The sequence below is a fragment of the Argiope bruennichi genome, chromosome 4 (assembly GCF_947563725.1).
Source record: "Argiope bruennichi chromosome 4, qqArgBrue1.1, whole genome shotgun sequence".
NCBI lineage: Eukaryota > Metazoa > Arthropoda > Arachnida > Araneae > Araneidae > Argiope > Argiope bruennichi.
In genome coordinates this window covers 61,331,302-61,354,831 of record NC_079154.1, presented here as the reverse complement: position 1 = coordinate 61,354,831, position 23,530 = coordinate 61,331,302, and the positions used below count along the sequence as shown (strand labels likewise).

Below are 23,530 nucleotides of genomic sequence, written 5' to 3'. Positions count from 1 at the left end.
TCAACCAAAATTTGATTTAAACTTATTCAGAGACGCGGTGGCCTGGTGGTAAAGTCTCAGCTTCGTGAACGGAGAGTTTCAGGTTCGACACCCGGTTCTATCAAAGAACCGTCGTGTAAGCGGGTTTGATCCGCAGCTTAACAACTACAAAAAGAAGAATTAGCATTCAAGTGATAATTTGAAATTTTTTACTAATAACTTATCATATACTATAACAAGGCATTCCAATAACACCGTATTTTTATTTAGATGTAAAGCCCTTTCATTAATATTACAAATCTTGCCGCCATAATATTTTCATCTTTGTACACAATTTTAGCTTATGAAATATTTTTAATACGCAATGTCCAAGCTGCTTCGCTTCGCATTATTTCTCCTGGAAATCTGTCTCTTAATCTTCCCTGCGATAGCATTTGCCACAAATGCGAGACCTTATCACCAGGCCACTCATATCTGGCAAATGTTAGCGCAGGATTTAGCGATTTTGGTTGGCTCGGTGGTAAGGTCTTGGCTTCGGAACCGGAGAGTATTCAGGCTCGAGACCCGATTCTACCGAAGAACCGTCATGTAAGCGGACCTGGTGCACGTTAAATCCATCGAAGCCAAACGTCTTCCCACTAGTGAGATGCGGAAGCTGGGAGATGAGGCTGTCGGCTTAGGTGTCGTCCCCGTCATCTGACCGCGTTTCAGAATTACGAAGTCCTTCCCAAAATAAACTTAGTCTTGCTTTCAAAACCGGGACGTTTATATAATATAACTAACTAGCTAATTTACACTAGTACATTCGAATTATACTTTGATATGGAAGAAATACATGAAAGCGCTTATATGTATTGGTTTATGTTGCTGAATGGGATATTTAAAAAAAGCTTAAAAGTTCGAATCAGGATATACAATCTAATAAAGGAAAACAGCAACAGAAAACAGTTAATTTAAGTAAGAAACAGCTGTTCGGGTAGAAGCGCTGTTACTGGCTTATATATTATTCACCACAAATATAGCAGAATAAATAATATCTTAAACAGCAAATATTGTGTATTCATTTCATATTAGAAATAGGAAAGAAACTTATAGGACACTCTAATACTTTCCTACTCCCCAGAAAGCACGGATAAATAACTCCTATTCTAAAAAGGATATTATAGAAAAAAATCTAATTACAAAAGTATTATTTCACGATTTTAAATAGTGCCTACCCTAATACTCGGCTTCAAAAAAAGTGATGAAAATTAAATGTGTGTTAATTATGTTTTGTCACTATTTAATAGGTAACTACTGTCCTAATCCTGGGATCCCTGTGAGTGGAACGAAGAACAGTAACAACTATGACATGGGAGCCAGAGTAACTTTCGGCTGCTTCCCTGGGTATACTTTAATAGGATCAGAAATCAGAGAGTGCTTACCCAACAGAGAGTGGTCTGGAGAAGAAGCAAAATGTCTTGGTAAGTATATGTTTTGATTCATATTGTACAATAAACTAATTGAATATAGTAGCAGATTCATCAAATTATAAGTACAAATAGTTGAAAATGGAGCCCAGTTATCTGGGAAGATATTTGATTTTTGAATTAAATGAAGTCCGGGTTTGTTTATTTCGGATATGAATTGGAAAACTCGATGGTACGCTTTCTATAGATTGCCTCTGTCTTACGTAAATGCTACTGGAAAAGTATAAAATTCAAAATATCATTTTTCCTTTTTTGAGTTCAAATAAAATTTAATGTATTCTTTCTATTTTCGCATATAAAAACTGTGACCAATTGCCAATTTCTTATTTCAGCAGACTTAGAATCTTTTAGCCTTATATATTGTAGTTAATAGATATTAACCCTTAACTGGGTAGGTGCAGTCTACAAAACCGATTTTCTTTAAAATCAAATTAAATTTTCTAATGAAATTACTAGTATAAAAATCAATTTCATACTAATTTTTGCTTGATATATAAATATGCTTTAGAAATTTTTCGAAATATATTATCATTGAAAAAAGTGATTGCATTTGAACATACATTTTCTTCTCAAATTATATGTTACAACAAATTCTTGAAAAAACATATTACTTTTTACATCATATTTCATTTTTTTAGTGTACAAAAGTATATAGAAAACAATATAATGGAAAATTCAACAACTATATGAAAATATTTTTTAAAAAATGGGTAAAATTGCCCCTTTTTTTATCGGTATCATTTTTACGCAAAAACTTGTGAACAATCGTTGCATGTTTTTTGAAGGCATATTAAACATACAGGTTAAGTACTAGTATAAAAATCACCCCGAAAATTCTGTAGATATTTCTCTTGGTATATTAATATATTTTAGACATTTTTCAAAATACATTATCACTAGGAAAATTAATTATATTTGAACATACATATTAGAATCAGTCAAATGCGAACTTTCATCGAAAGAAATCTTCTGTACAATTACCTTCATCACTAAAATCATTTTCTACTTCATTTAAAAGTATCTGGAACTCTGCTTCATAGCGAGTATCAGTAAGTTGGATGATATTTCGAGGACCACGTTTCAGAGCCATCTGCTAAGCCTTGTATAATAATGGAACACTAAAAGGGAGGTGTAGTCTCACAGACGTCGTGCAAAGAAGAAATATTTTTAAAGCATCCGCTGAAACCAGTTGATAAAGTGCACGAGTAGTGAAGGTCATGAAACAAGAGGCTACAGGGTCAATCCATTCGCTTGAGCTAAAAATAAAATAGGAGTGACCGAAAATCCATCCTTAGCAGTCTGAGATACCTCACTTCCCCAGTTAAGGGTTAATAGTGAACCAGTTAATAATGAGATTAACTTAGAATCCATGAAGAGGCTCTTTTTTATATTTTTAGATAATTTGTAATAGGAAAGTTATTGGATCATATCCTGTGAAAGTCCTATTGACATGTGTCGCTAATGATGAACGGAATGATTCATCTAACACAATGAACAGGAGTGATTACCTTGAAAATAAACATTTAATTACAGTATCTTGACGGCTAGATTCTTCCAAAAGAATTGTCTATTTAGCTAAATGATGAACATTTTTATAAATACAATCATTGCATCGAACCTTCATTTCAAATTTGAGCCGCTTTCTAATTCACGAACGAATTGTCCCCATTATTAAAAGAATTGCCATTTACGAGAAGGTAAATAATAAACCTAATATTATTTAGTTAACCTAAATAATATTAGGTTAACTAAAGTCAAAATTGTATATTCAGTATCATAATTAAAGATCACAAAATGAAACGCACCTTATTTTTCAATGACGTCAGTATAATACAGAGTTAATGGGTTTATTTCATGTTTATAAAGCAAAATAATTTGAGAATAAGCACAGACAATAACTTTCGGACGATTTTATTGTTTATTATTCCAACAGATGGATTGCATTCATTTTCAATAACTTTCGATGTTCACGATCTCCAATAAAGACATGAATTTCAACGTTCCACTCTTATCTGAATGTTTAAACAACAATCTTGTATTTATAGTCTTTTTTATAGCATTCAAATGCGATAATTCAAAAATATAAGGGGATGAAATAAATTTGATATGATTCTTATATTAAGATTATAGAGACCTCTTAAATTTTGAATCAAACAAGAAACTGAGCAAACTTGATGGTCATTGTTTTTTCAACGCAGTTCACAAGCTAAACCAGCTTAATAGATGAAATCTACTGCAAAATCTTCACATCGAAACCGGAGGCTAATTTTCACGCCAGTCCATTAATGAGTAGACTAATTCGCTGTTTGCATATCCATATGTATATGTGAACACATTAATTAATAAAAGGAATTTAGCTAGATAAATAAAAAGAGCATATTGTATATTTATCAGAATCATAGAATTGCATCAAAGGGAAGTGCTTGTTTTTTTTTTTCCTTCATATTTTCTTTTTTTATGCAGTGTGATGTTACTTGACAATCAACTAAACATCTCTCCAGATTTGTCCTGTTTGTTTCTTTCAGGTCCTTATTATTTTGACAACAGTGCAAAAGTCAGAGATATTTTAATACATACAGTAGCCGAAAAGGAAGCAGAGCAGAAACAAGGACTGGAGAAATTTCGTAAAGATCTGTTAGAAACTTGGCGCAATGGGACCGAGATCGGGCCGTCATCCCGGGCGTTATTCATCCCTTACCGTAAAAGAAACATATTTTACTTCGTCTTCGACGTTTCTGGAAGCGTTGGAGAAAGCAATTTTAGAAAAAGCATCGATTTTGCAAAGGGTGTTGTTCGAAAAGTAAGAATCTGCATTGTGCTTTAAATCTGATAGATTATATTGTATACTAGGAGAAAAGTACAAGTTAAGTCTACTAAGAAAAAAGTTCTGTTCACTAATCTATCAATGAAATTTCATTTAAATATCAATATCTGTTATCCATTATCGCTTAAACAATATCAATCAACTAATAAACACAAAGATGGCAGATTATTTTTAAATAATGCAGTTTTATAGCACTACAATATATTTTTTGCATTATTTTTCTTAAACATATTATAGTGAAAGTTAACCATTAAAGAAAATAGCTGACGTGAAAACGTTTCGAAACGTTTCCAAACATCCTCCAGCTGGCCATCCACCGCACTAGGAAATTTGGAAAAGGAATGACAGCTGAGGTATCGTCCTCGTCATCTGACAGCGGTTCAAAGTTAGGAGATGGAAAATAGCCCTAGTGCTGCTTTAAAACGGTGCGTTAATATAAGCTAAGTAAGCTCGGTGACTTTCTCGGATAGAATTCGAAATGGAACGTTAAAGTTAACATATAGGATGGTTTATACAGAAGTATACACTTTCCTGATACTGTAAAACATTATCAGTAAAGAGACACGAACTCTTAGCGAATCGTCAAGTAGATATACTCTTAATGTTTGTGTCTCCACCCTTGACAGAAGGCTCATAGGCAGTAGCATGCATGTCATGTTGCTAGTCAGTCGAAATGGCAGCGTGCGCAGTGGAGAAACCTTTTTGTGTACTTCAATTTAGCAAAACGGAATCAGCAACAGTTGTGCAACTGCATTTTCGATCATTACTCGGGAAAAAAGCTGAAATTAGAAAATCTATCTATCATTGGCATGAAAAATTTAATTCACAGTACGGGCGAGATTGCCTTCAGGTAAATGTGTTTTATACAGTGTCTATAAAAAAAGTGTAAGGCCCTTTTTTTAAGAGAAAACTGTCACGAGAACCATTTTTTTGGATATGTTAACTCTTTGGTTGATACCACAGTTGCAGGATGATATTGCCAACTTCATTCTTCCATTGGATGGAGCACGGGTCAGTCTAATTGCGAAATTGCCTCGATGTGCATCTCCCTCACCGATGGATTGAACGAGCCGCGGATTTCAACATGCCACTTACCCAATGGCCACCAAGAAGTCCTTATCACTTTTTCCTGTAGGGGTATGCTAAGGACAACGTATTCTTTCCTTCCCTTTTTGTTGATCCATTGGAGCTGAAAGAGCGTATCACAGCCGCTATCGAGGGATTTGATTCAAATACCTTAACACGCGTTTGAGCAAAAATGGATTATCGGCTCAATGTCTATAGTATGACAAAGGGATCACATATAGAACATCTGTGATTGTCTCTAGCAAAAAAAACAAATCCCATATGATTCTGTAACAGGTACTATAAAATATCTTACATTGTTCTTGATTTATAATGCGTTGAAATTTTCAAATATAAGCAATACTGTAAAAAAAAATATCATTTAAAAGTAATTATAAAGAAAAAGAAACTGCAACTTTTGTTACACTCAAATCAGATATTATTTTAAAAAGCGTTTTAAATAATCGAAAATATTTTCAGGCTTTCGAAAAAAATCATTAAAAAAAATAACAAAATTAATAAAAATAAATAAACGCTAAAAAAAATCTTTAATAATACGTGTATCAGTAAGTTATTCAGCTTGCTACTCTCTAGAAAGACATAAATTCTAACTCGTCATATAATCACTTAGAATATTACGTCATCTATGATACTTTTCTTTGCAAATCAGTACAGAAATGTATTTCGAAAAATTTTGAAAGCAAAACAGATCTTTCGATTTTTGATTTTTTGAGAAACTCTAATTCTCAACATTTGAATTTTTATTTTTATCTTCTCCGAAGTAAACAGAAATTTTTATGCGTTTTAGATAGGTATTTCAATCTACGGCGCAAGAGTTGGAGCATTGACTTTTAATTCTAAGGCAAAAGTTGAATTTTCACCCCTTGATTATGAAACAACAGAAGAGGTCCTAGCTGCTTTCGACAGATTGAATTTTACAGGTGAGTTTCATTACAAACTTAGCATTTTCCGAGAAATTATATAATTAGCATGTTTATCTAACAAATGTGTCATTTCATTTTTTGCTGTTTAAGGTGGAGGAACTGATGCAAATACAGCCTTAGCTCTCATACGATATGAATTGATTCCTCTAACTAACGCATTCTTTGAGAAAAAAGGGCTGAAATCCATCATTTTTATCCTTACAGATGGTAAGATAATAATTTTATGTCGATAATTATATATATATATATATATATATATATATACCATTTTTTACAAAATTGTTGACTCCAATGTTCTCACGCCGGGAGCGAAGGGATAACAATCCTTAATACTTAAGCACCTTTTTAAAAGATACCTAAGATTCCCTTGCCAAAGTCTTTCTCTATTCTCTGATGTTGCGATGCAGATTGAAGCAGCGTCTTGTCGCATCTTCCCTGTACATAATATTCTTGTAAAATAATTTAAGCTAAATCCAAACGTTTCTCCTTTTTGCTACGCATCTGCAAAATTATGTTTATGCTCACACACACACAGTGTGTGTGTGTGTGTGTGTGTGTGTGTGTGTGTGTGTGTGTGTGTGTGTGTGTGTGTGTGTGTGTGTGTGTGTGTGCGCGTGTGTGTGTGTGTGTGTGTGTGCGTGTGTGTGCGTGTGTGTGTAATATTAATTTTTAATTCTTTAAAAAGCTGTAAAATATAATGAGCTACAAACTTTTCTTGGAAGGGTTGTATCCTGGGCAGTGATAGCCTTGATGATTCAACCTTAGTTTCTTCAATACTGTGCAGTCAATCCGATCTGCCAGATTCATCCGTATGCCTTAAAACCTGGTCCCGCCTTGATTCTGGCACATTTTCCCCTCTTTCCCCTATCTTGTGGTTTTTCTATTTTTTTTATATATGTTCATTTTACAGACAGTTTGCAGGAAGCTCCCGATCACTGTCCACATATGGGAGGTGGTCCAACAAAGGGTCAGTTGGCAGAATTATGACCAAATCCATAAGTTCGCGGCGAATCGGACAGTTTGTCCTTATCCTTGAGTTATACCATTTATAGTCGCTTTTTTCCGAATAGGGAAAGGACACCTAGGAGATAATGCAAAAGAGGAAGCAGATCTTCTCAAGCAAGATGGTGTAGAAATCTACTGGATTGCAGTCGCAAATTCAGTTCTTCAGAATTCCCTGTATAAAGTAGCATCAGATCCTAAAGACGAGCATGTGTTCATTCTGCAGAATTATGCTAGACTGTCTGACTTGGTAAAAGAAATCACTAATGAAACCATCGGTGAGTAAAATTTTTCTTGATTACATTTTTATTTATTTCTTTATAACCTGCATTTTTAGAGACTACTAGTCTTACATATCTGCAGAAACAAACAGTGCGTTCTTTCTATTAATAAAACTACTGCAGTGTATTCTTATGTATCTTCATAGATACATTGAACTCTCGCCCTCTCTCTCTCATGTCGTCGTCTTTTGTTACTGAAGGACTGTTTATTTCTTCGACCATCAAATCGGTAAAAGAACACCGATGGAAGTAATATCCATAACAATATGAAAACACTTTGACTTTCGTGGAGGTTGATAGAAAAAAACAATTTAAAAAATTAAATACCTATATGGTCCTAATAGTGCTACATCGACAATTAGTAAAATGTTTCTCTCAAATTCATCGATTCACAAAATTGGAAAATTTCGTATTAAAATTTATTTTAAATCCTGTTAAACTGTGAGAAATTTAGGTGTTTGAAAATTTTAGAATTTAATCACTTAGTTCAATAACTTTACGAATAAATTTTCATCGTAAATACTTGCCAAAATTTTCTAATTAGGAATTTTTATTTTACTATTCAAAGCGGTTTCCTATAACTGACTTTTTTTTCTTGTCTCAGCTAATTTATTTCTTTTGGATAACAAATAATTTAAGAAAACAGAATTATCTATGTTTAATGAAATTGATATATCTAAATCTATTTATTAAAATACGTTTAATTATTTTTCTTTCATAGAAATAAAGGAAGACATTGATCAAAGCGCTTGAAAAAATGTGTTCTCATTGGGATTTCCTTTATTTGTTTATAATGCTTAACCTCATTTAAAAGATAATTTTCTAGAGTAGTAAATTTTCATTTAATTAGTTTTAATGATTATATGTAATACAAATTTAAATTCTTATATTTATTGTAATTTTTTTTAAATATATATTATAATTTTTTTAATTAATTTTAATTATTTTTACAACTGTATTTAAATATTCGTTATATATCTTACTGCAAACTTTTATTTTTTAGGGTAATAATTTAGTGTACAAGTTTTCAAAATAGGATGTATTAAGTTTATCAATATTTTTGCTTATCAGAAATATCAAAATTTCTTTATTGTTATTAATTATAAGGTTATCATCCTTTTTAATGTTACAAATATACAAAATTATTCTTAAATACTAAAAAACCCTTTTCCCCATACTAGTGCTATAAATAACGAAAATTCGAAATATTAACGGGATTTTGTGGAATTTCAGTTTGGAAAAAGCATGGATTCCTGATTGAACAAAAATCGGATTCCAGAGTTGAAACTCGGTTCTACCCAAAATTTGTTATTTTCTTTTTTTAATTTTGAGCAGAGCTATTTTTAAATGTTAAAAAAACCAATTTCGCCATGTGATAACTGTAACTATTAGTGCTCAAATATCGAAAACCCGAAATTTAATGAGAATTTATGGAATTTAAATTTGGAAACAAGCATGGATCCCAGAGTGGACTAATATCAGATTCCAGATTGTCTCGATACCCAAGATCCATCTTATATGTAGACACGATATGTAGAAAAGGGTTAAAATTATCTACTGACTTGTTTAAGCTAGCAACATCATTATACGATCATGTTTCAATTGCGGCATTTGTTCTCCAAATGTTACATAGTAATAATTTTTATGATTTTATTAAAGTTCATATAAACTAACAAAAAAATTCAATCCAACCTGTTGCAGTGAATGGAGGCTGGAGTGAGTGGAGCAAGTGGGACTCGTGCTCCACGGGATGTGGAGAAGGCACCACAAACCGATACAGATCCTGCAACAACCCCATTCCCAGGAATGGAGGAAAATCCTGCGAAGGTTACTCCAAAGAAACGAAAATATGCTTCTCCGGCGAAGAATGTCCTGGTGAGTTTTGCTATTTCTTCTTATCATATTAGTTTGATTATTGAAATGATGATATGTGTCTAGCAAAAGTTAAACTTGGAAGTCCTTAAGATTAATTTTAATCATTTAAACAGAATTTTAATTTGTTCCAGCCCCCTTTCTTTAGCCTCTTATTCCCTAGAGAGGTTGTAGAACAGCTTTTATTATTTTATTTATAATTATCTAAGCAGAATTGTTATTTATTCCAGCCAATTTTCTTTAGCCTCTTAATCCCTAGAAAGCTTTTATTATTTTATTTATAATTATTTAAGCAGAATTTTAATTTGTTCCAGCCCTCTTTCTTTAGTCTCTTAATACCTAGAGAGGTTGTAGAACAGCTTTTATTATTTTATTTATAATTATTTTAGCAGAATTTTAATTTGTTCGAGCCCATTTTCTTCAACCCCTTACCCTTAGATACGCTGTGGAAAAACTTTTCTCCTATTTTTATTAAGATTCTTTAAAATAAACTTATCATTTTACGACAAAACTTTTTATACGAGATACTACAATTTTCTTACGGGTAAAAAAAAGTTCAGTAACATTAAAATTTTATATTTTAAAATTAATTTCCAATTTATTTTTAAATTTTCAAATGAAGAATTTTTTTATATTTATAGTGCAGAAAAATGAACTTCTAAATAAAGGTTTGCTCTAAAAGAACTGTTTAGTATTCAATGAATATATTTAAAACAAATCCCCGCATCAAGATACATTTTCTTTCTAAATTATTGAAATTGAAAAGGCGGAATAAATATGATCAACCAGTCCTAGTAAGGGAGAGGACATGAACATGTTATCAGTTATTTTTGGTACTTATATCTCACTAACGCTTAAGGTTTAACTTCACGAGTAAACAATGAAGAAATGTTTTTAAAGGGTGTTTTTTAAAAATTGCTGATTTTTCCTGTAATATAAATGGTTGTTATATATTATAGAAATAATATAATTTAAAAACCACTTTCTTATTGCAGGAAATTGAATTTTATAGTAAATTTTTATTGAACAATAGTTTGAAATAAAACGTAAATTATAAAATATTTTAAATAGTAAAATAAATCTACAGTGTTCTACGATTCTATTTTCTGTGCTTAAATTTGAATTTTTAATAAAATTAAAAATTGTAAAGATTTTTAAAAACCTTTTTTATTGATTTGATTTTAATCATTTCTGTTTCAAATTAAAACAAAAATTTTAAGGAAGGTGATAGAAAATTAGGAAAATATAATGCACATAACAATGTAATATTTTAAAACCAGATATGTCAATATTTGAAGCGTAAAGATATTTTGCCAAATATGCCTATTATTACAGAACTACATAAAATATTGTAATGGATATTTTCGTAACCATTAATTCAGTTTAACCTATGCTGAAGAAACCGATTAGTCAATAGTCTTAAAATTTCTTTTTACTGTAGTTGAGTATATTTTAAATTTCACATTAACAAAAATACTTTATGGTGCGTCAGACACATTCTAGTAGTTTGAAATTCAACATCACCCTACTTCCAGGATGGATATAACTTCACTTATCGCTTAGGACCCTTCAAAAAAGCATTGTACCTATGAGTCTGCTGAACAGTGCGTACAAGATACAACACGCTAAGATTGGTCGCTTTACCAAAAAAAAAACTCCTGGTAATCCTGTGGACTATTGGATTAAATGCATTACAAAGTTAGGGTGACTATATTCAGAAATGACGACTTTATACTGTTATTAACTTTTTGATCTACTATTCAAAAATAAGTTGCATTTGATTTTTGATGTCCTCTTCAATTATGAAATATAATGAATTTAAGAAGATGAAGAAAGGACCCGGATGAACGTCACTCTGCTCTTTATGTTCGCTAAGTACTACAAAATACAACTTTTGTGGTCAGATGATTTGTATAAAGCACTTCATAGCTAAAATTAATTAAAAGAATTCCTCAGAAGTTAGAAATAAGGAAAATGAAACTGTTGCAAGAATAAAAATTTATTTTAAATTATATTAGCTTTAAAAAAACATTATGGAATATTTGTTATAGCATATATTAAAAAAATACATAAAAACACAAAAAAAAATTATTACGTAAGGGCAATAATATTTAAACTTAAAATAAAAAAAGTTTATGCACACAAAAAAAATTGCGCTTTATTCAGAATTTTTAATAGCATTTTTCTTTCGTTTTATAGCAGTTTTAGATTATTACTTACATTTATATGAAATTTGCTTTATCACTTATCGACCCCCCCCCCCCGAGGGCATCTCGAAATGAGGATAAAATGCTTCCGACATGATGGTTGAATCTCGCCACCCTGAGGGTACAAGAAAAAGGTGGGGGTCTGGCTCCTCGCATCGATGACGGGACGTACTTCCTTAGAGAAGGGTTGTACAGTGGCTGTTGATGGCTTTTAGGCCTCAACAATAGTTCCCACCAGTGTTGCTGTTGCGGCAGTACCGTCATTCAGTATTATTTATCCCTGTGCCTTCAGGCGGGTCGGAGAATCAGTGACATGACTTATCACTTACCAACCTTAAATTATTAAAAAGCATAAAATGAGAAATTTCGAAAGCAAGCCAACTTTATATTATATACTATAGAAATACTTACTTTACTCAGGTCCCACGGGGAGAGGGGGGGGCACCTCGTAATTGAGGATGAGAAGCTTCGAGCATAGTGGTTGGTTCTCGCCACCCTTATGAGTGGGGGAATTGGCTCCTCAGGACGTACTTCTGGGAAGACTTAATGGGACGTACTCCCTTAGAGAAGGATTGAATCGTGGCTGGTGATAGCCCTTAGGGCTCAATCATAGTTCCCAGCAGTGTTGCTGCTGTGGGAGTCCAGTCATTCAAGTTTTTCCGTGTGCCTTCGTGTGGGTCGGAGTAGTCAGTTTGTGATTATGACATCACTTAATTAAAAGTCCAAAAAGCAACTTATAATCCCACAGTATCTAACATTGCAATAGAAAATTCAACTTTTAAAATTAATAAACAACTTTAAATTAATCAAATTTTACAAAGCATCCAACAGCTATAAAGATTTTTTTTTATATCTGCTTTCCTTAATATTCATATAGAACTTTTTTCTGAATTGATTTCGTCACTTACATTTCTTTCTAGTTTGCCAGATTAACTTCTGGCAACGCAATTACGTATTTTTTTCCTAATAAGTGAAAATTGAAGTATTACGATAATCACAAAGGAAAATTACAGTGCATTTTAAATTTTAGATTTTAAAATGGTTATTTTCATTAAAAGTTTGTCAAAAATGTATATTTCAACTTTCGCTCCGATTGAGAATGTTTAGTTTCCACGCACTTTACTCTATTTCCTATGTCTTATGAAGTTCAGCAGAAATTAAGTGACAAATAGAGAAAAATGCACATCTTCCTAATTTATTGTTTGAAATTACTCATGAATCAGCACAAAGTTCATTAGTTATTGCTTAGAGAGTTATATACATTTTTTTGTTTAATTATTTATTTGATGATTCTTTTCCTGCTTTTTAGAAAAGAAATGCGAGGATCCTCCGACAGTTCCAAAAGCCAGTTATGAATTGCACAGTGGCGCAAACGAACTTTTCACTATTGGGACCACAGCAACTTACATATGCGATCCTGGATTCGAACTTGAAAACTCCACAGATTCTGTCCTCACCTGCACTCTCAACTCGGTCACTAATACTACACAGTGGAAAGGGGAAATGCCGGCGTGCATTGGTAAGAGAGATCAACATATAACAGCTGTTGAGCATAAGCAAAAATAGTCATTTTTAGACGATAATCGTCTGCGGATATCTGTTATGCTATTTTGACAACTAACCAACTTACGATCAACCCATTAGCTGCCAAATCCACATTTGGCGATTTTGGAATTTTAAGTATACTACTTGGCGTGAAAAATGTATTTAATACGCTTGACAGCTTAGCTTCATTCTATATATATCAGTCAATAGTGCGTGTAGCAGGAAGTGTATATTCTGTGGTTGTTGTTGTAGCCGGAGGGGGAGCGTCTCTTGTTTTTTTCAGCAGCGTCAACTAGGGACAAGAGTACGACTTTGCTACTCACGCATCACTCATTCGCTTGCGCAACCCCTTTTCACAGGAGGGCACATTCACACATCCCACAGATTGAACAACGGAAGAACAACCATGCCCAAACCACGATTCGAACCCCGGGACGCCCAGACCACGGGGTAAAAGCGCTATCCCTATGCCAGGACGCCGGCGTATTTTGTGGTTTATCACTTTACTACAAACGAACAAATTTGAAATTCTTTTGTAAGTTCAATGGAACGGGATTGTCATATTTAAAGCATTGTATTTTTGGTTTGGCTTTTATATTGTAATGAAACATCGTACATAAAGATGATTAAGTACTTAAAGGTTTAGGTTCATCTTAATTGATCTTCCAGCGATAAGAGACACTCCCCTTATTAGATCGCGACATGACATACAGAAAAGAGGAAAATCGGAAACCGGATAATCTCGGATTTGACACATATAAGCAACATTTTTTTTTTGAAATAATCTCGAGTCTGTCGCTATTCGAATAAAAAAAGTTAGCATAGTACATTCTGATCTGCAGTCAGAAGGGTTAAAATTAATACTATATTCCTGCTTTATTATCTCTATTAGTTTATGTCTCAGCTATAAACAAACATTATGAAATATGCAATTTCTAAATGTATTTACATTTCTTGTAAGATACTTTTCAAAGAATAACTAGACAAATAATTAAAATATAATAAATGTATAATTATAGTCAATTCTTGACATATGAATTTATTACATTATCTTGCTACTTGAACATCATAAATACATGATAGTTTTATTTGATGAAAATTAAGCTACTGACAAATATTAAATTTTTAAAAAATATGGCATGCAATAATATTATATTCATTATAATAAAGCAAAAATGAAAATTTCAACATATTTAGATTAATAATCATAAATTATCAAATGATTTAAATAGGATTCAAATGTCATTACGTAAGTCGTTATTTCATTAATTAGTATTAAAGAGTTATGATTATCACCAGAACATATATAAATTATTTTTTATTATATAGGAAGAAAGAAACAATTGTATGTGTGTCTATACATACATACATACATACATACATACATACATACATACATATATATATATATATATATATATATATATATATATATATATATATATATATATATATATATATATATATATATATATATATATATATATAAATGTCTGTACTTTTATATATGATGAATATTTAAATGAAGATGTTATTCCTAAAAATAACTGGCTAGAATTATTTAATTTTAATATTACTGAAAATTACGTTTTTAATTACGTGATAAACTTAGCTAATACCAATATTGTTACTAATTGCTACCCAAAAGATTTAATTCTAACAGAAACAAATAAAAATCAACTTGTGGCTACCTTTCTGGATTTAAAAATCGAAATTAATAATGATAAGACAATAGTTGGTATCTACGATAAAAGGGATGAATTCAACTTTAAAATGATGAATCTTTGTAATAATCATTGTAATCTAAACTCTCAAATTTTCAAAAATCTAATTTTCTCACAATTTAACAGGATCAAAAGGGTTTGTAATAACAAAAATTCCTATACTGAAGCATCAAATAACCTCATTAAAAATTTAACTAATAATGAATTTCCCAGAAACTACAGCGATATCATTTTTTTAATTAATCAAGGAATGATTTGGGATTAATCCTTTACCTAAAATAAAAATAGACCTTCCGTTGCATATTAAATAACTCAATAGATGGCTCTGAGACCCTCCAATTATTTTTTACCTTGAATGCGTTAGCTAGGGCAGTGTAAAGTGCGGAAAACACATCGGGAAAGCTTATATCTTTTTTTTTTTTTTTTTTTTTTTTTTGCCTGCTGCTGGTATGTGCTTTCCTTTTTTGTTTGCATAACTGGTTTGAGTGTTACTATATGGTTATTTTATGTTATTGTATTTTTGCTTATTAGTGGTCGTATTCTTCTAATTTTTGTTTTGTGTTTTTCTTTTCTGTTAAAATGGTATATCTCTTATGCCTAATTTCATTGGATTTTCGGGTCACGAGGAATCGATATTGGACTGTTCAGTCTGTATTCCTTCACAGAAAAAATCCCTTTTTTTGAATCCCTGTCTGAGGGTGAACCTTGAGAAAGTCTTCAGGCCGGATTCTTTTTTTATTTGGTTTAATTTTGTTTTTTCCTATTAACTTGGTTTTTATTACTATCGTCTCGATTCATTTGTGTTTTAGTAGTAGCTGCATTTGCGCTCTCTAAATACTATGATTCCTTTTCTGTTCTTTTTTTCTTTCTATGGTTTTTTTTTTTAGTTAGAAGAATTGTTTTATTTTATTTATGTCTCAAAAAAATTGAAAAGGATTTGGTGTAAGAAATTATTTGTTTTTAATTGGTATTCGCATAAAATAAATAGCATGGGAAATTTATAATCAGGGTAGAGTTGGGCTCTGTTAGTGTTGTTAGGGAAATTCTCCCTTTTCCTAAAGAAACCATAAAATCTGTGCACAATAAAGAGCCGTTTATACCTCTTTCAAAGCACTGCTATGAAATGAAGAAAAAGAACAATGATATATTATCGAAATTTCGATAAATATCTCTGACATTATAAATTTAATTCCGTGTAATATAAATTCTCTGAAATACACATACAAGTAATTAGATGTTAATTCAGAATGATATAATAATATATTGCTGCAAAATATTGAAAATAATAACTAAATTTTAAAATAAAACATTCAAATTGAGAAGTGATTCCTTAATTGTGTATCTTGTGTAATAATAATATATATTTATTTCTATTTCATAATATTTAAGTACATGAAATCAAGCTCATCGTTAAAAAAATCTTTAAATATCTTTTCACTTTGTACTAGTCTGCGAATATTAAATGCGAAATTATGAATCAAATTAAGTTTATTGAAAATTTTTTACTTGATTTTGGACAATAATAATTAGTTATTCAATGTTTTTCGGTTGGGTCCATTATATCTTTAAAAGAAATTGGAGACTGACATTTTTTATGTAATTTGTATTTGGTTCGAATTTTTTATCTTAAATTCTTTTCTCTCTCTTTTTTTTTTTTTTTTTTCAGTTCTAAGATGTGGTCTGCGCGCTGGTAAGAAAATCGGTAGCGGGAAAATCGTTGGTGGTCGAATAGTTAAAGATCCTTGGCCTTGGATGACAGCTTTGTATATTGTTGATTTGCTTCCAAAAGTAAATAATTATCCTGTATTTCCTTTTTTTCTAAACAATGATATCGTAAACAATCCTCCTAAAATTTAACAGCAGCAAAAATTCTGAATATCTTCTTCTTTCTTATCAATAAACTTCTCATTTCTATGTCAGTATAATCCAAATTCAACATTCTGCCCTTTAACACTGTTATTCTTTGTAATCCAAATTTTGTAACGGATAAAATACGGCGATACATCATTTCTATTATCCGTAATAAACTATCTTCTCACCATATAATACCAAACCTGTTTGATTGCCGTAAATAACTCCGATATTTTTCTTCCGCAAATAGAAAATTTTTGAAAAATCCTTTCGTGACGGGCGTGTCATAAATGCATCGAACGAACCTACGAACGTCTCTCTCACCCGAGTGTACCACACGTGCATTTCTGGAAATCGAACTCATGGAACGGTGATGTATATGTGCATTTTAAACTGGAATAATTTTTAATCGTCACTAGATGGTTCCCTGTGCCCATTGCTTTTGAAATAAATATATGTAGTTTTAGTATCCTGACCTTCAGTTTGCTCATATTCAACCAAATTTTGGTATTTTACTCATCAGCTGTTCGAGGGAGGGTGTAAGTGTAGTATAAATAAACAGAGCCGTGTTGTATAACTTTCCACTTGATAGAATCATTCGCGTTTCTTCTTTTTCTTTCGTTCTTTTTTTTTTTTTGTTATTATTGTATAATTGTAGTCTTTTCGGGTTTTGCCGTCAGTTTTGTTGAATTTCGCGTAGCTTTAGGATACCTTTCGTGCACTTCTCTTTTTACTACGGAATGCCTTGGTTTCGGTTTATTATGGAGAGAAAATGCGATTTGTCAGAGGAAGAATGTGCCCGTATTATGAATGAACTAATAATCTAAAAATGTAGTAAAAATGAGGATGTTAGGATTTAAACTTTATTTTTTGTGATTTTTTTTAAAGTTAGGTTTAGCGATGCAAAACCCCATCCAGTGGTATGATTCTTTTCGCATGCACTCCGTCCTCCCGTCCCGAAAGGGATAATAATATTAATAAAAATTTGAAGTTAGGATTTTTTTTTCATGAGTATCTTCTGTTACAGAGAATATGTAATCTATCTGTAACGACTGGATAAGAGGACAAAAATATCCGCTCAATATATATTTGTAACATAAAAAAGTCAGTTGTTTTAATGATCATTTCTTTTACCTATATTCAATACATAGTTACATTGATTAAAGAATGGAAAAGCTAGTAAACTTCAGATTTATGGAAGAAAATTCACTGAAAATGCTCCAAGAGCAATCAGTGTTGAATTGGACAACATTGATGATTGCAGAAGACATTTCTTGTGTAAAAGCTGCAATCAATGGCAAAGGCAAAAAAAAAATCCTTCAAAATCGATGGTTGCTTTGCGCGTGTGTTGTGTTATTGCAAATAAGTCATATGCTGCCTTATATAGTTGACCATCTCCGGCTCAACCACTTTCGACAAACAGTTATTGCAGTATCATTAAAGTAATAAATTTATAAATTTTAAAAAAGCGTCTGATTCTAAATATTTTTCAAAAAATATTTCAAAATTTATCGATGAAAAAAAATCTTTAAAAAAATGATATTTATTTTTTTAAGAAATATTTTTCTAAAAAATTATGTACTTTTTTCCAACCTCCAAAGTACCTATTTTTTTTAACCTGTTTCAGAAGCTCTAGACCAAAGGACATTGTTTATAGAGTTATGATAAATACATACACGCACATTTTCTTATTTTGTTTTGTGTGATAATGTACTTGAATATTCTGATTAATGCCTAGATGTATTATCATACACATGGATTACTCTGTATCATGATATTTAAAATAATTTCTTCTGCTTTGAAGTATAGATGCGGTGGCTCTATTATACATGAAACATTCATATTAACTGCAGCTCACTGTTTATATAGCAATAATCATTCGAAGATAGATGAGAAGGAAATGTTAGTTAAAGTAGGTAAGTAAAAAATGTCCTTGATTAAAAGACACTAATTTATAACATAATGAAAAAGGAAAGAAAACTGATAAATAGCAGATAAATGAAGGTGGTCAGTAACTAAAAGTAGAAAAATATTTTCAATCTCAAAATGAGAAGAAAGGAATAAAAATGAAATTAATAAAAGATGCTAATGCATGTTTTAAAAGTGTGATATAATTACATATTAGATTCTACACTGGTGTGCAAATCTTAAGCTACAGGAGCTTTTTTTTACCATAGTTCCACAATAAATCCTTTGAGAGACATGAAATTCAGAAGTGAGAGATAGCATTTTGTACTTAAACGATAACGAACTTTTGACGCATAGTTGAGCAAAAAAGAATACAATAAAGATGGTATGGAATCAAATAAAAAAAGGCTTTATTGAACTCATAGTATTGCTACACATGATTGTCTATCCAAGGGGAAGAACAACAAGAAGTTCCTTAGTATGGGATATGCCCTTCCCTTACTACAATGGTTGCTTCGCACCGTCTCTCCATACGCAGCACTAGATTGTCCAACAGTTCTTGAGGTAGGAGTGCCCTTTCCTCAATCAGCATCTGTTTCATTTGTTAGATGTGCCTCGTAGGATGTAATCGTGCCACAAAGCGATCCCCCTCAATGCATTGCACACATGTTCTATGGGATTTAAATCAAGAGAGAATGTTGGCCAATCCATTCGAGTGATACTGCTGAACATCAGCAGTCCGGTATGGCCATGCATTGTCATCCATAAAAACGAAGTCTGATCCAATAGTACCTCGAAACAGGTGCGCATGGGAAAGGAATCACCTCCCTACAATAGCGATCTCCGGTTATAGAACCTCTGTCGAAAACGTGGAGCTCAGTCCGCCTGTTCAGCATAATGCTTCCCAGAAAACAAGTCCAGGACCACCGTAGAGGTCTCTTTCGGTGATGTTACTGGGATAAAACTGTGTTCCGACATCTTTCTAAATTAAATGGCGTTAAGAATCACTTATGACACTGAAACGACTCTCATCCTTAAAGAGGACACGACTCCATTAATGAGATGTCCAATTTTTGTGCTCCTTACACCGCTCTAAACGGTGCCACGGATGACCAACTTTCAGAGTGATCCAGCGTTCAGGACGATGGGCGAATAGGCCACCTTTGTGAAGGTGTCTGGCCTTAGTAAATCGCGACAATTGTCGCCTTGTTGCTGTACACAGTTCCTGAGCAATGGCGCTTTCTGACTGGCATCGGGCTCTTTTGGCCTGCAGGACGATATATTGGTCATCCACTGAAGTTGTTTCCCTACGGCAGCCATCACCAACCTTTCTAACAACAGTAGTCATGGTTTGGAAGGCTTTCCAAGCGCTCGAAAAGCCACTTTTGTTGATTCCGAAATCTTCAACTACACTGGTCAAACTGCGCCCCTCCTCCAGCTTTCCGATCATTCTTCCACGTGTGAAGTCATCCAAGTCATTTTTTCTAGCCATATTTCACGAAAGAACTCACTTGCACTAGCAACGAATGTCTTTAATTGTGCATCCGTTTTTAAGCGCGCCGACTATGCGCGTTTTTCGTACACTCTCGTGGCTATAATGTTTTGTTCCTGATAATTGTATATGCATCACCTTTCTATTGAACTGAGTGTTCATTGTACTGATTGTAATAACCCGTTTTCTTCAATTTCATGTCTGCGTGTTTAAAATTCACTTTGTTGCTTAAGTTTTGCACACCAGTATATATGTATCTATTTGGACTTAAAAGACTGAATAAAACGTGAGTGTCTCCCACTCTATTGATGAAAAGCTTAAAAAAGAGGAAGTGTTTCATCAGTTAAGCAAGATGATGTTGAGATGGATTTTTAAAACAAACAATATCACAGCTCTTAAAAGATGCGACGCACCAATCAAAAACTTCTGGAGACAGGGAAACAGAGATGACTACTTCAGATCAATTTTCTTCTTGAAAGCCACAATATCAAATTTGATTGAAAAATCCGAATTTAAGAGAATATATTTGTTAAATTAATATAGTAAAAAATGACTTGATGTTTCAATAACATGAAACTCGAGCAATAAAAATTGTTTTCTTAGTTATATTAAGTTCTGGGTCAGTTCAACGGAAAAAGAAATTAAGAAATCGGGAAAGAGCTGCATAATAATGCAATCTTATGAAAACAGAATATCTAAAAATTTTCATTAATGAATGATCTAGGAAGATGGGTTTTGTAATTTTAAATGCCTTAGTGTGTATATTTGCGAAACCGTAGAAATCTCACTTAAACTGAAATTTCAAGGCTTTTTCATATTTCAGTATATAATTTATGGTTTTTTTAAATGTAATTTTTCTCTCCTGTGGCAGCTAAAATTAAATATTATTGAAACATAATTAAAAAATAAAAATGTGGTCTATAATCTTTTAAAAAAAATTGGAATTTGTTTGCTTTTTTTGCGTGAAATAAAGACACAAGGTATATCTTTCTTCAATAATTTTTTACTTTATTAACATGTATGTAAAACATTTGAACATTTTTGAAATCCGATACTCAAAAAAAATCAGTTTTTTTTCTTTCCACAATAGCACATACTGTCGTGACATGTACCGTTTGGTTTGCTGAAGTTTTGAAAATAACCAAAGGTTTTACTGTCTCACATTTTCAGAACGAAATCCTGAAGATTATGCAAATGTGAATTTATAATTACAAATCTTAATTTAAGATTTTTAGCTAAAACGATATCTCCACTTTTAGAAGAGTGGTTCCTCGTTGACAATCTTTAAACAAGGAACAAAATGTGGGTTACTACATGAGTTATGAAAACGTTTTCTGCTTTACCACAAATTGAAGTAACAAAGCAGAAAGAAAAGCCGGCGTTTCTCAGTTTAATTCTCATGAATAAAACAATCATTGCAAATACTTACATCCATGTTATTGTTTCACTTTAGGTCTAACAGATGTGAAAAATCAGTCATTCTTACAGACCCCTGAAGTAGAGAAAATCATCATCCATCCAAAATATCGATCTGGACCAGCATTTGATTATGATATCGCCTTACTACAGCTTAAAACGCCAATTAAGTTCAATTCCGTAGTTCGACCAATATGCTTGCCACCTCTAGGTAAGCTTAAAACAATTCTTAGAGCTGCTATTCTATTATTCCTAACTCTGTCATTTAAGCAGAAGATTTACTTGTATATTTAGTTTATATATACACACAGGATGGTTATAATTAAAGTTCCACTTTCAAATGGTCATAAAAGGAAAACTACTGGACCAAATGTTATCAACTTGGCAATAGTTTGAAAGAGGTTACAAGAATTTCTTATCCACCAAAAAAAGTTTAAAACCCACCACCAGAGGTGAAATGACGCCGTATCAATATTGTTAAGCAAAATAGGACATGAAGACACCGGTTTAAAATGTGTTTAATCGTTTCTGAAATTTGTTACAAAGCGTGTTCAATGTGTGTTATCTCAAAATCACTGTTTATGGTGATATTCTAAACAATTTGGCAGAACTGAACGATTTAATACACCGACATTTGCGTAACATTCCTTCTGATATGCTAAGAGCTACTATTGAAAATGCAGTAATACGATTTAACTAGTTTTCAGAAAATGGTGGACGCAACATTGAACATGCTTTATAACAAGTTTCAGAAACGATTAAACACATTTTAAACCGATGTCTCCATGTCCTATTTTATTTAACAATATTGCATACAGCTCCATTTCATCCCTGGTGGTGAGTTTTTTATCTTTGGGGGGGGGGGAGGGGTAAAGAAATTCCCATGACTTTCTTTAACCTATTACCAATTTTGATAACATTGGGTCTAGTAGTTTTCCTTTTACGGCCATTTGAAAGTGGAACTTTAATTATAACCATCCTGTGTGTGTGTGTGTGTGTGTGTGTGTGTGTGTGTGTGTGTGTGTGTGTGTGTGTGTGTGTGTGTGTGTGTGTGTGTGTGTGTGTGTGTGTGTGTGTGTGTGTGTGTGTGTGTAGGGTGTGGCAAAAAAAAAACCTCGAACAAAGTTATTACATCATAGAAAAAAAGTTAATTAATTTCTTTTTAATTTTTGTTCATTTCTTTTTATCTACCACTTCAATTATAACATATTTTATAATGTATCTTTTAATTTACATACTAATTTAACGTACTGACAATGTCAAGCAAAAGATGTGCTGAGTTGGAAAACAATCAGTCTGAAGTCGTTCGTTTGCTTAATGTGCCTCGGCAAACAGTGTCTGATGCAATCTATCGTTTCAAAGAATTTGGCAATGATGGTCAAAGTCCAGTAAGTGAACGAAAACATATAGTGAATTCTTTCAGTAGCCGTAAGGCTATCAAAAAGTGAGTTCAATGAAATTATAGGGTTTCCATAGAAATATCACACGTGAACTGGGAATAAGGGACCGATTGTTGCAACGATTAGCAAAATCAGAGCTTGGACTGAAGCCTATCAAGATCACAAAAAGTTCAGAGTCTCACTGAAGATAACAAACTCGTGCGGCTCCAAAGACGCTAGAATTTTTTGAGAGAGAGATTCCTTTTAACTAATGAGAAGCTCTTTACCGTCCAAAAGCTCATAACTCTTAGAACTATAGGGTCTAGTCTGTAAACGTTCCAAGCACTTCAGCAAGAGTTGAACATCGCAAAAATCCACAGTCGATCATGGCCTGGGGTAGAATTTGCGCAAGCGGCAAAACATGTCTGTTTTTAGTGGATAAAGGTGTTAAAATAGATCAAAATATCTACAAGCGGAACATTCTAGAAGTTGTTGAATTTCCGTAGGCCAAACTGTGCTTTGACAATGTAGAGTGGGAGTTTCAACAAGACACCACACCGGCTGAAAAGCCC

General features: G+C 32.4%; 1 protein-coding gene across 3 annotated transcripts in view; it reads left to right on the top strand.

Moving 5' to 3' along the window:
* LOC129965690 (sushi, von Willebrand factor type A, EGF and pentraxin domain-containing protein 1-like) overlaps positions 1 to 23,530 on the top strand; it is a 64,710-nt gene that overhangs the window by 34,027 nt on the left and 7,153 nt on the right. For 2 of the 3 annotated variants that reach the window (XM_056079796.1, XM_056079797.1), the window contains 10 exons: positions 1,269 to 1,442; positions 3,974 to 4,248; positions 6,146 to 6,278; positions 6,372 to 6,488; positions 7,352 to 7,561; positions 9,266 to 9,439; positions 12,953 to 13,162; positions 16,579 to 16,700; positions 18,568 to 18,679; positions 21,617 to 21,790. In XM_056079796.1, coding sequence (XP_055935771.1) covers positions 1,269 to 1,442; positions 3,974 to 4,248; positions 6,146 to 6,278; positions 6,372 to 6,488; positions 7,352 to 7,561; positions 9,266 to 9,439; positions 12,953 to 13,162; positions 16,579 to 16,700; positions 18,568 to 18,679; positions 21,617 to 21,790 — 1,701 coding nt within the window. Of the gene's footprint in view, positions 1 to 1,268; positions 1,443 to 3,973; positions 4,249 to 6,145; positions 6,279 to 6,371; positions 6,489 to 7,351; positions 7,562 to 9,265; positions 9,440 to 12,952; positions 13,163 to 16,578; positions 16,701 to 18,567; positions 18,680 to 21,616; positions 21,791 to 23,530 lie in introns of those variants that run through there. The other variant, XR_008784230.1, reaches the window with a different exon arrangement.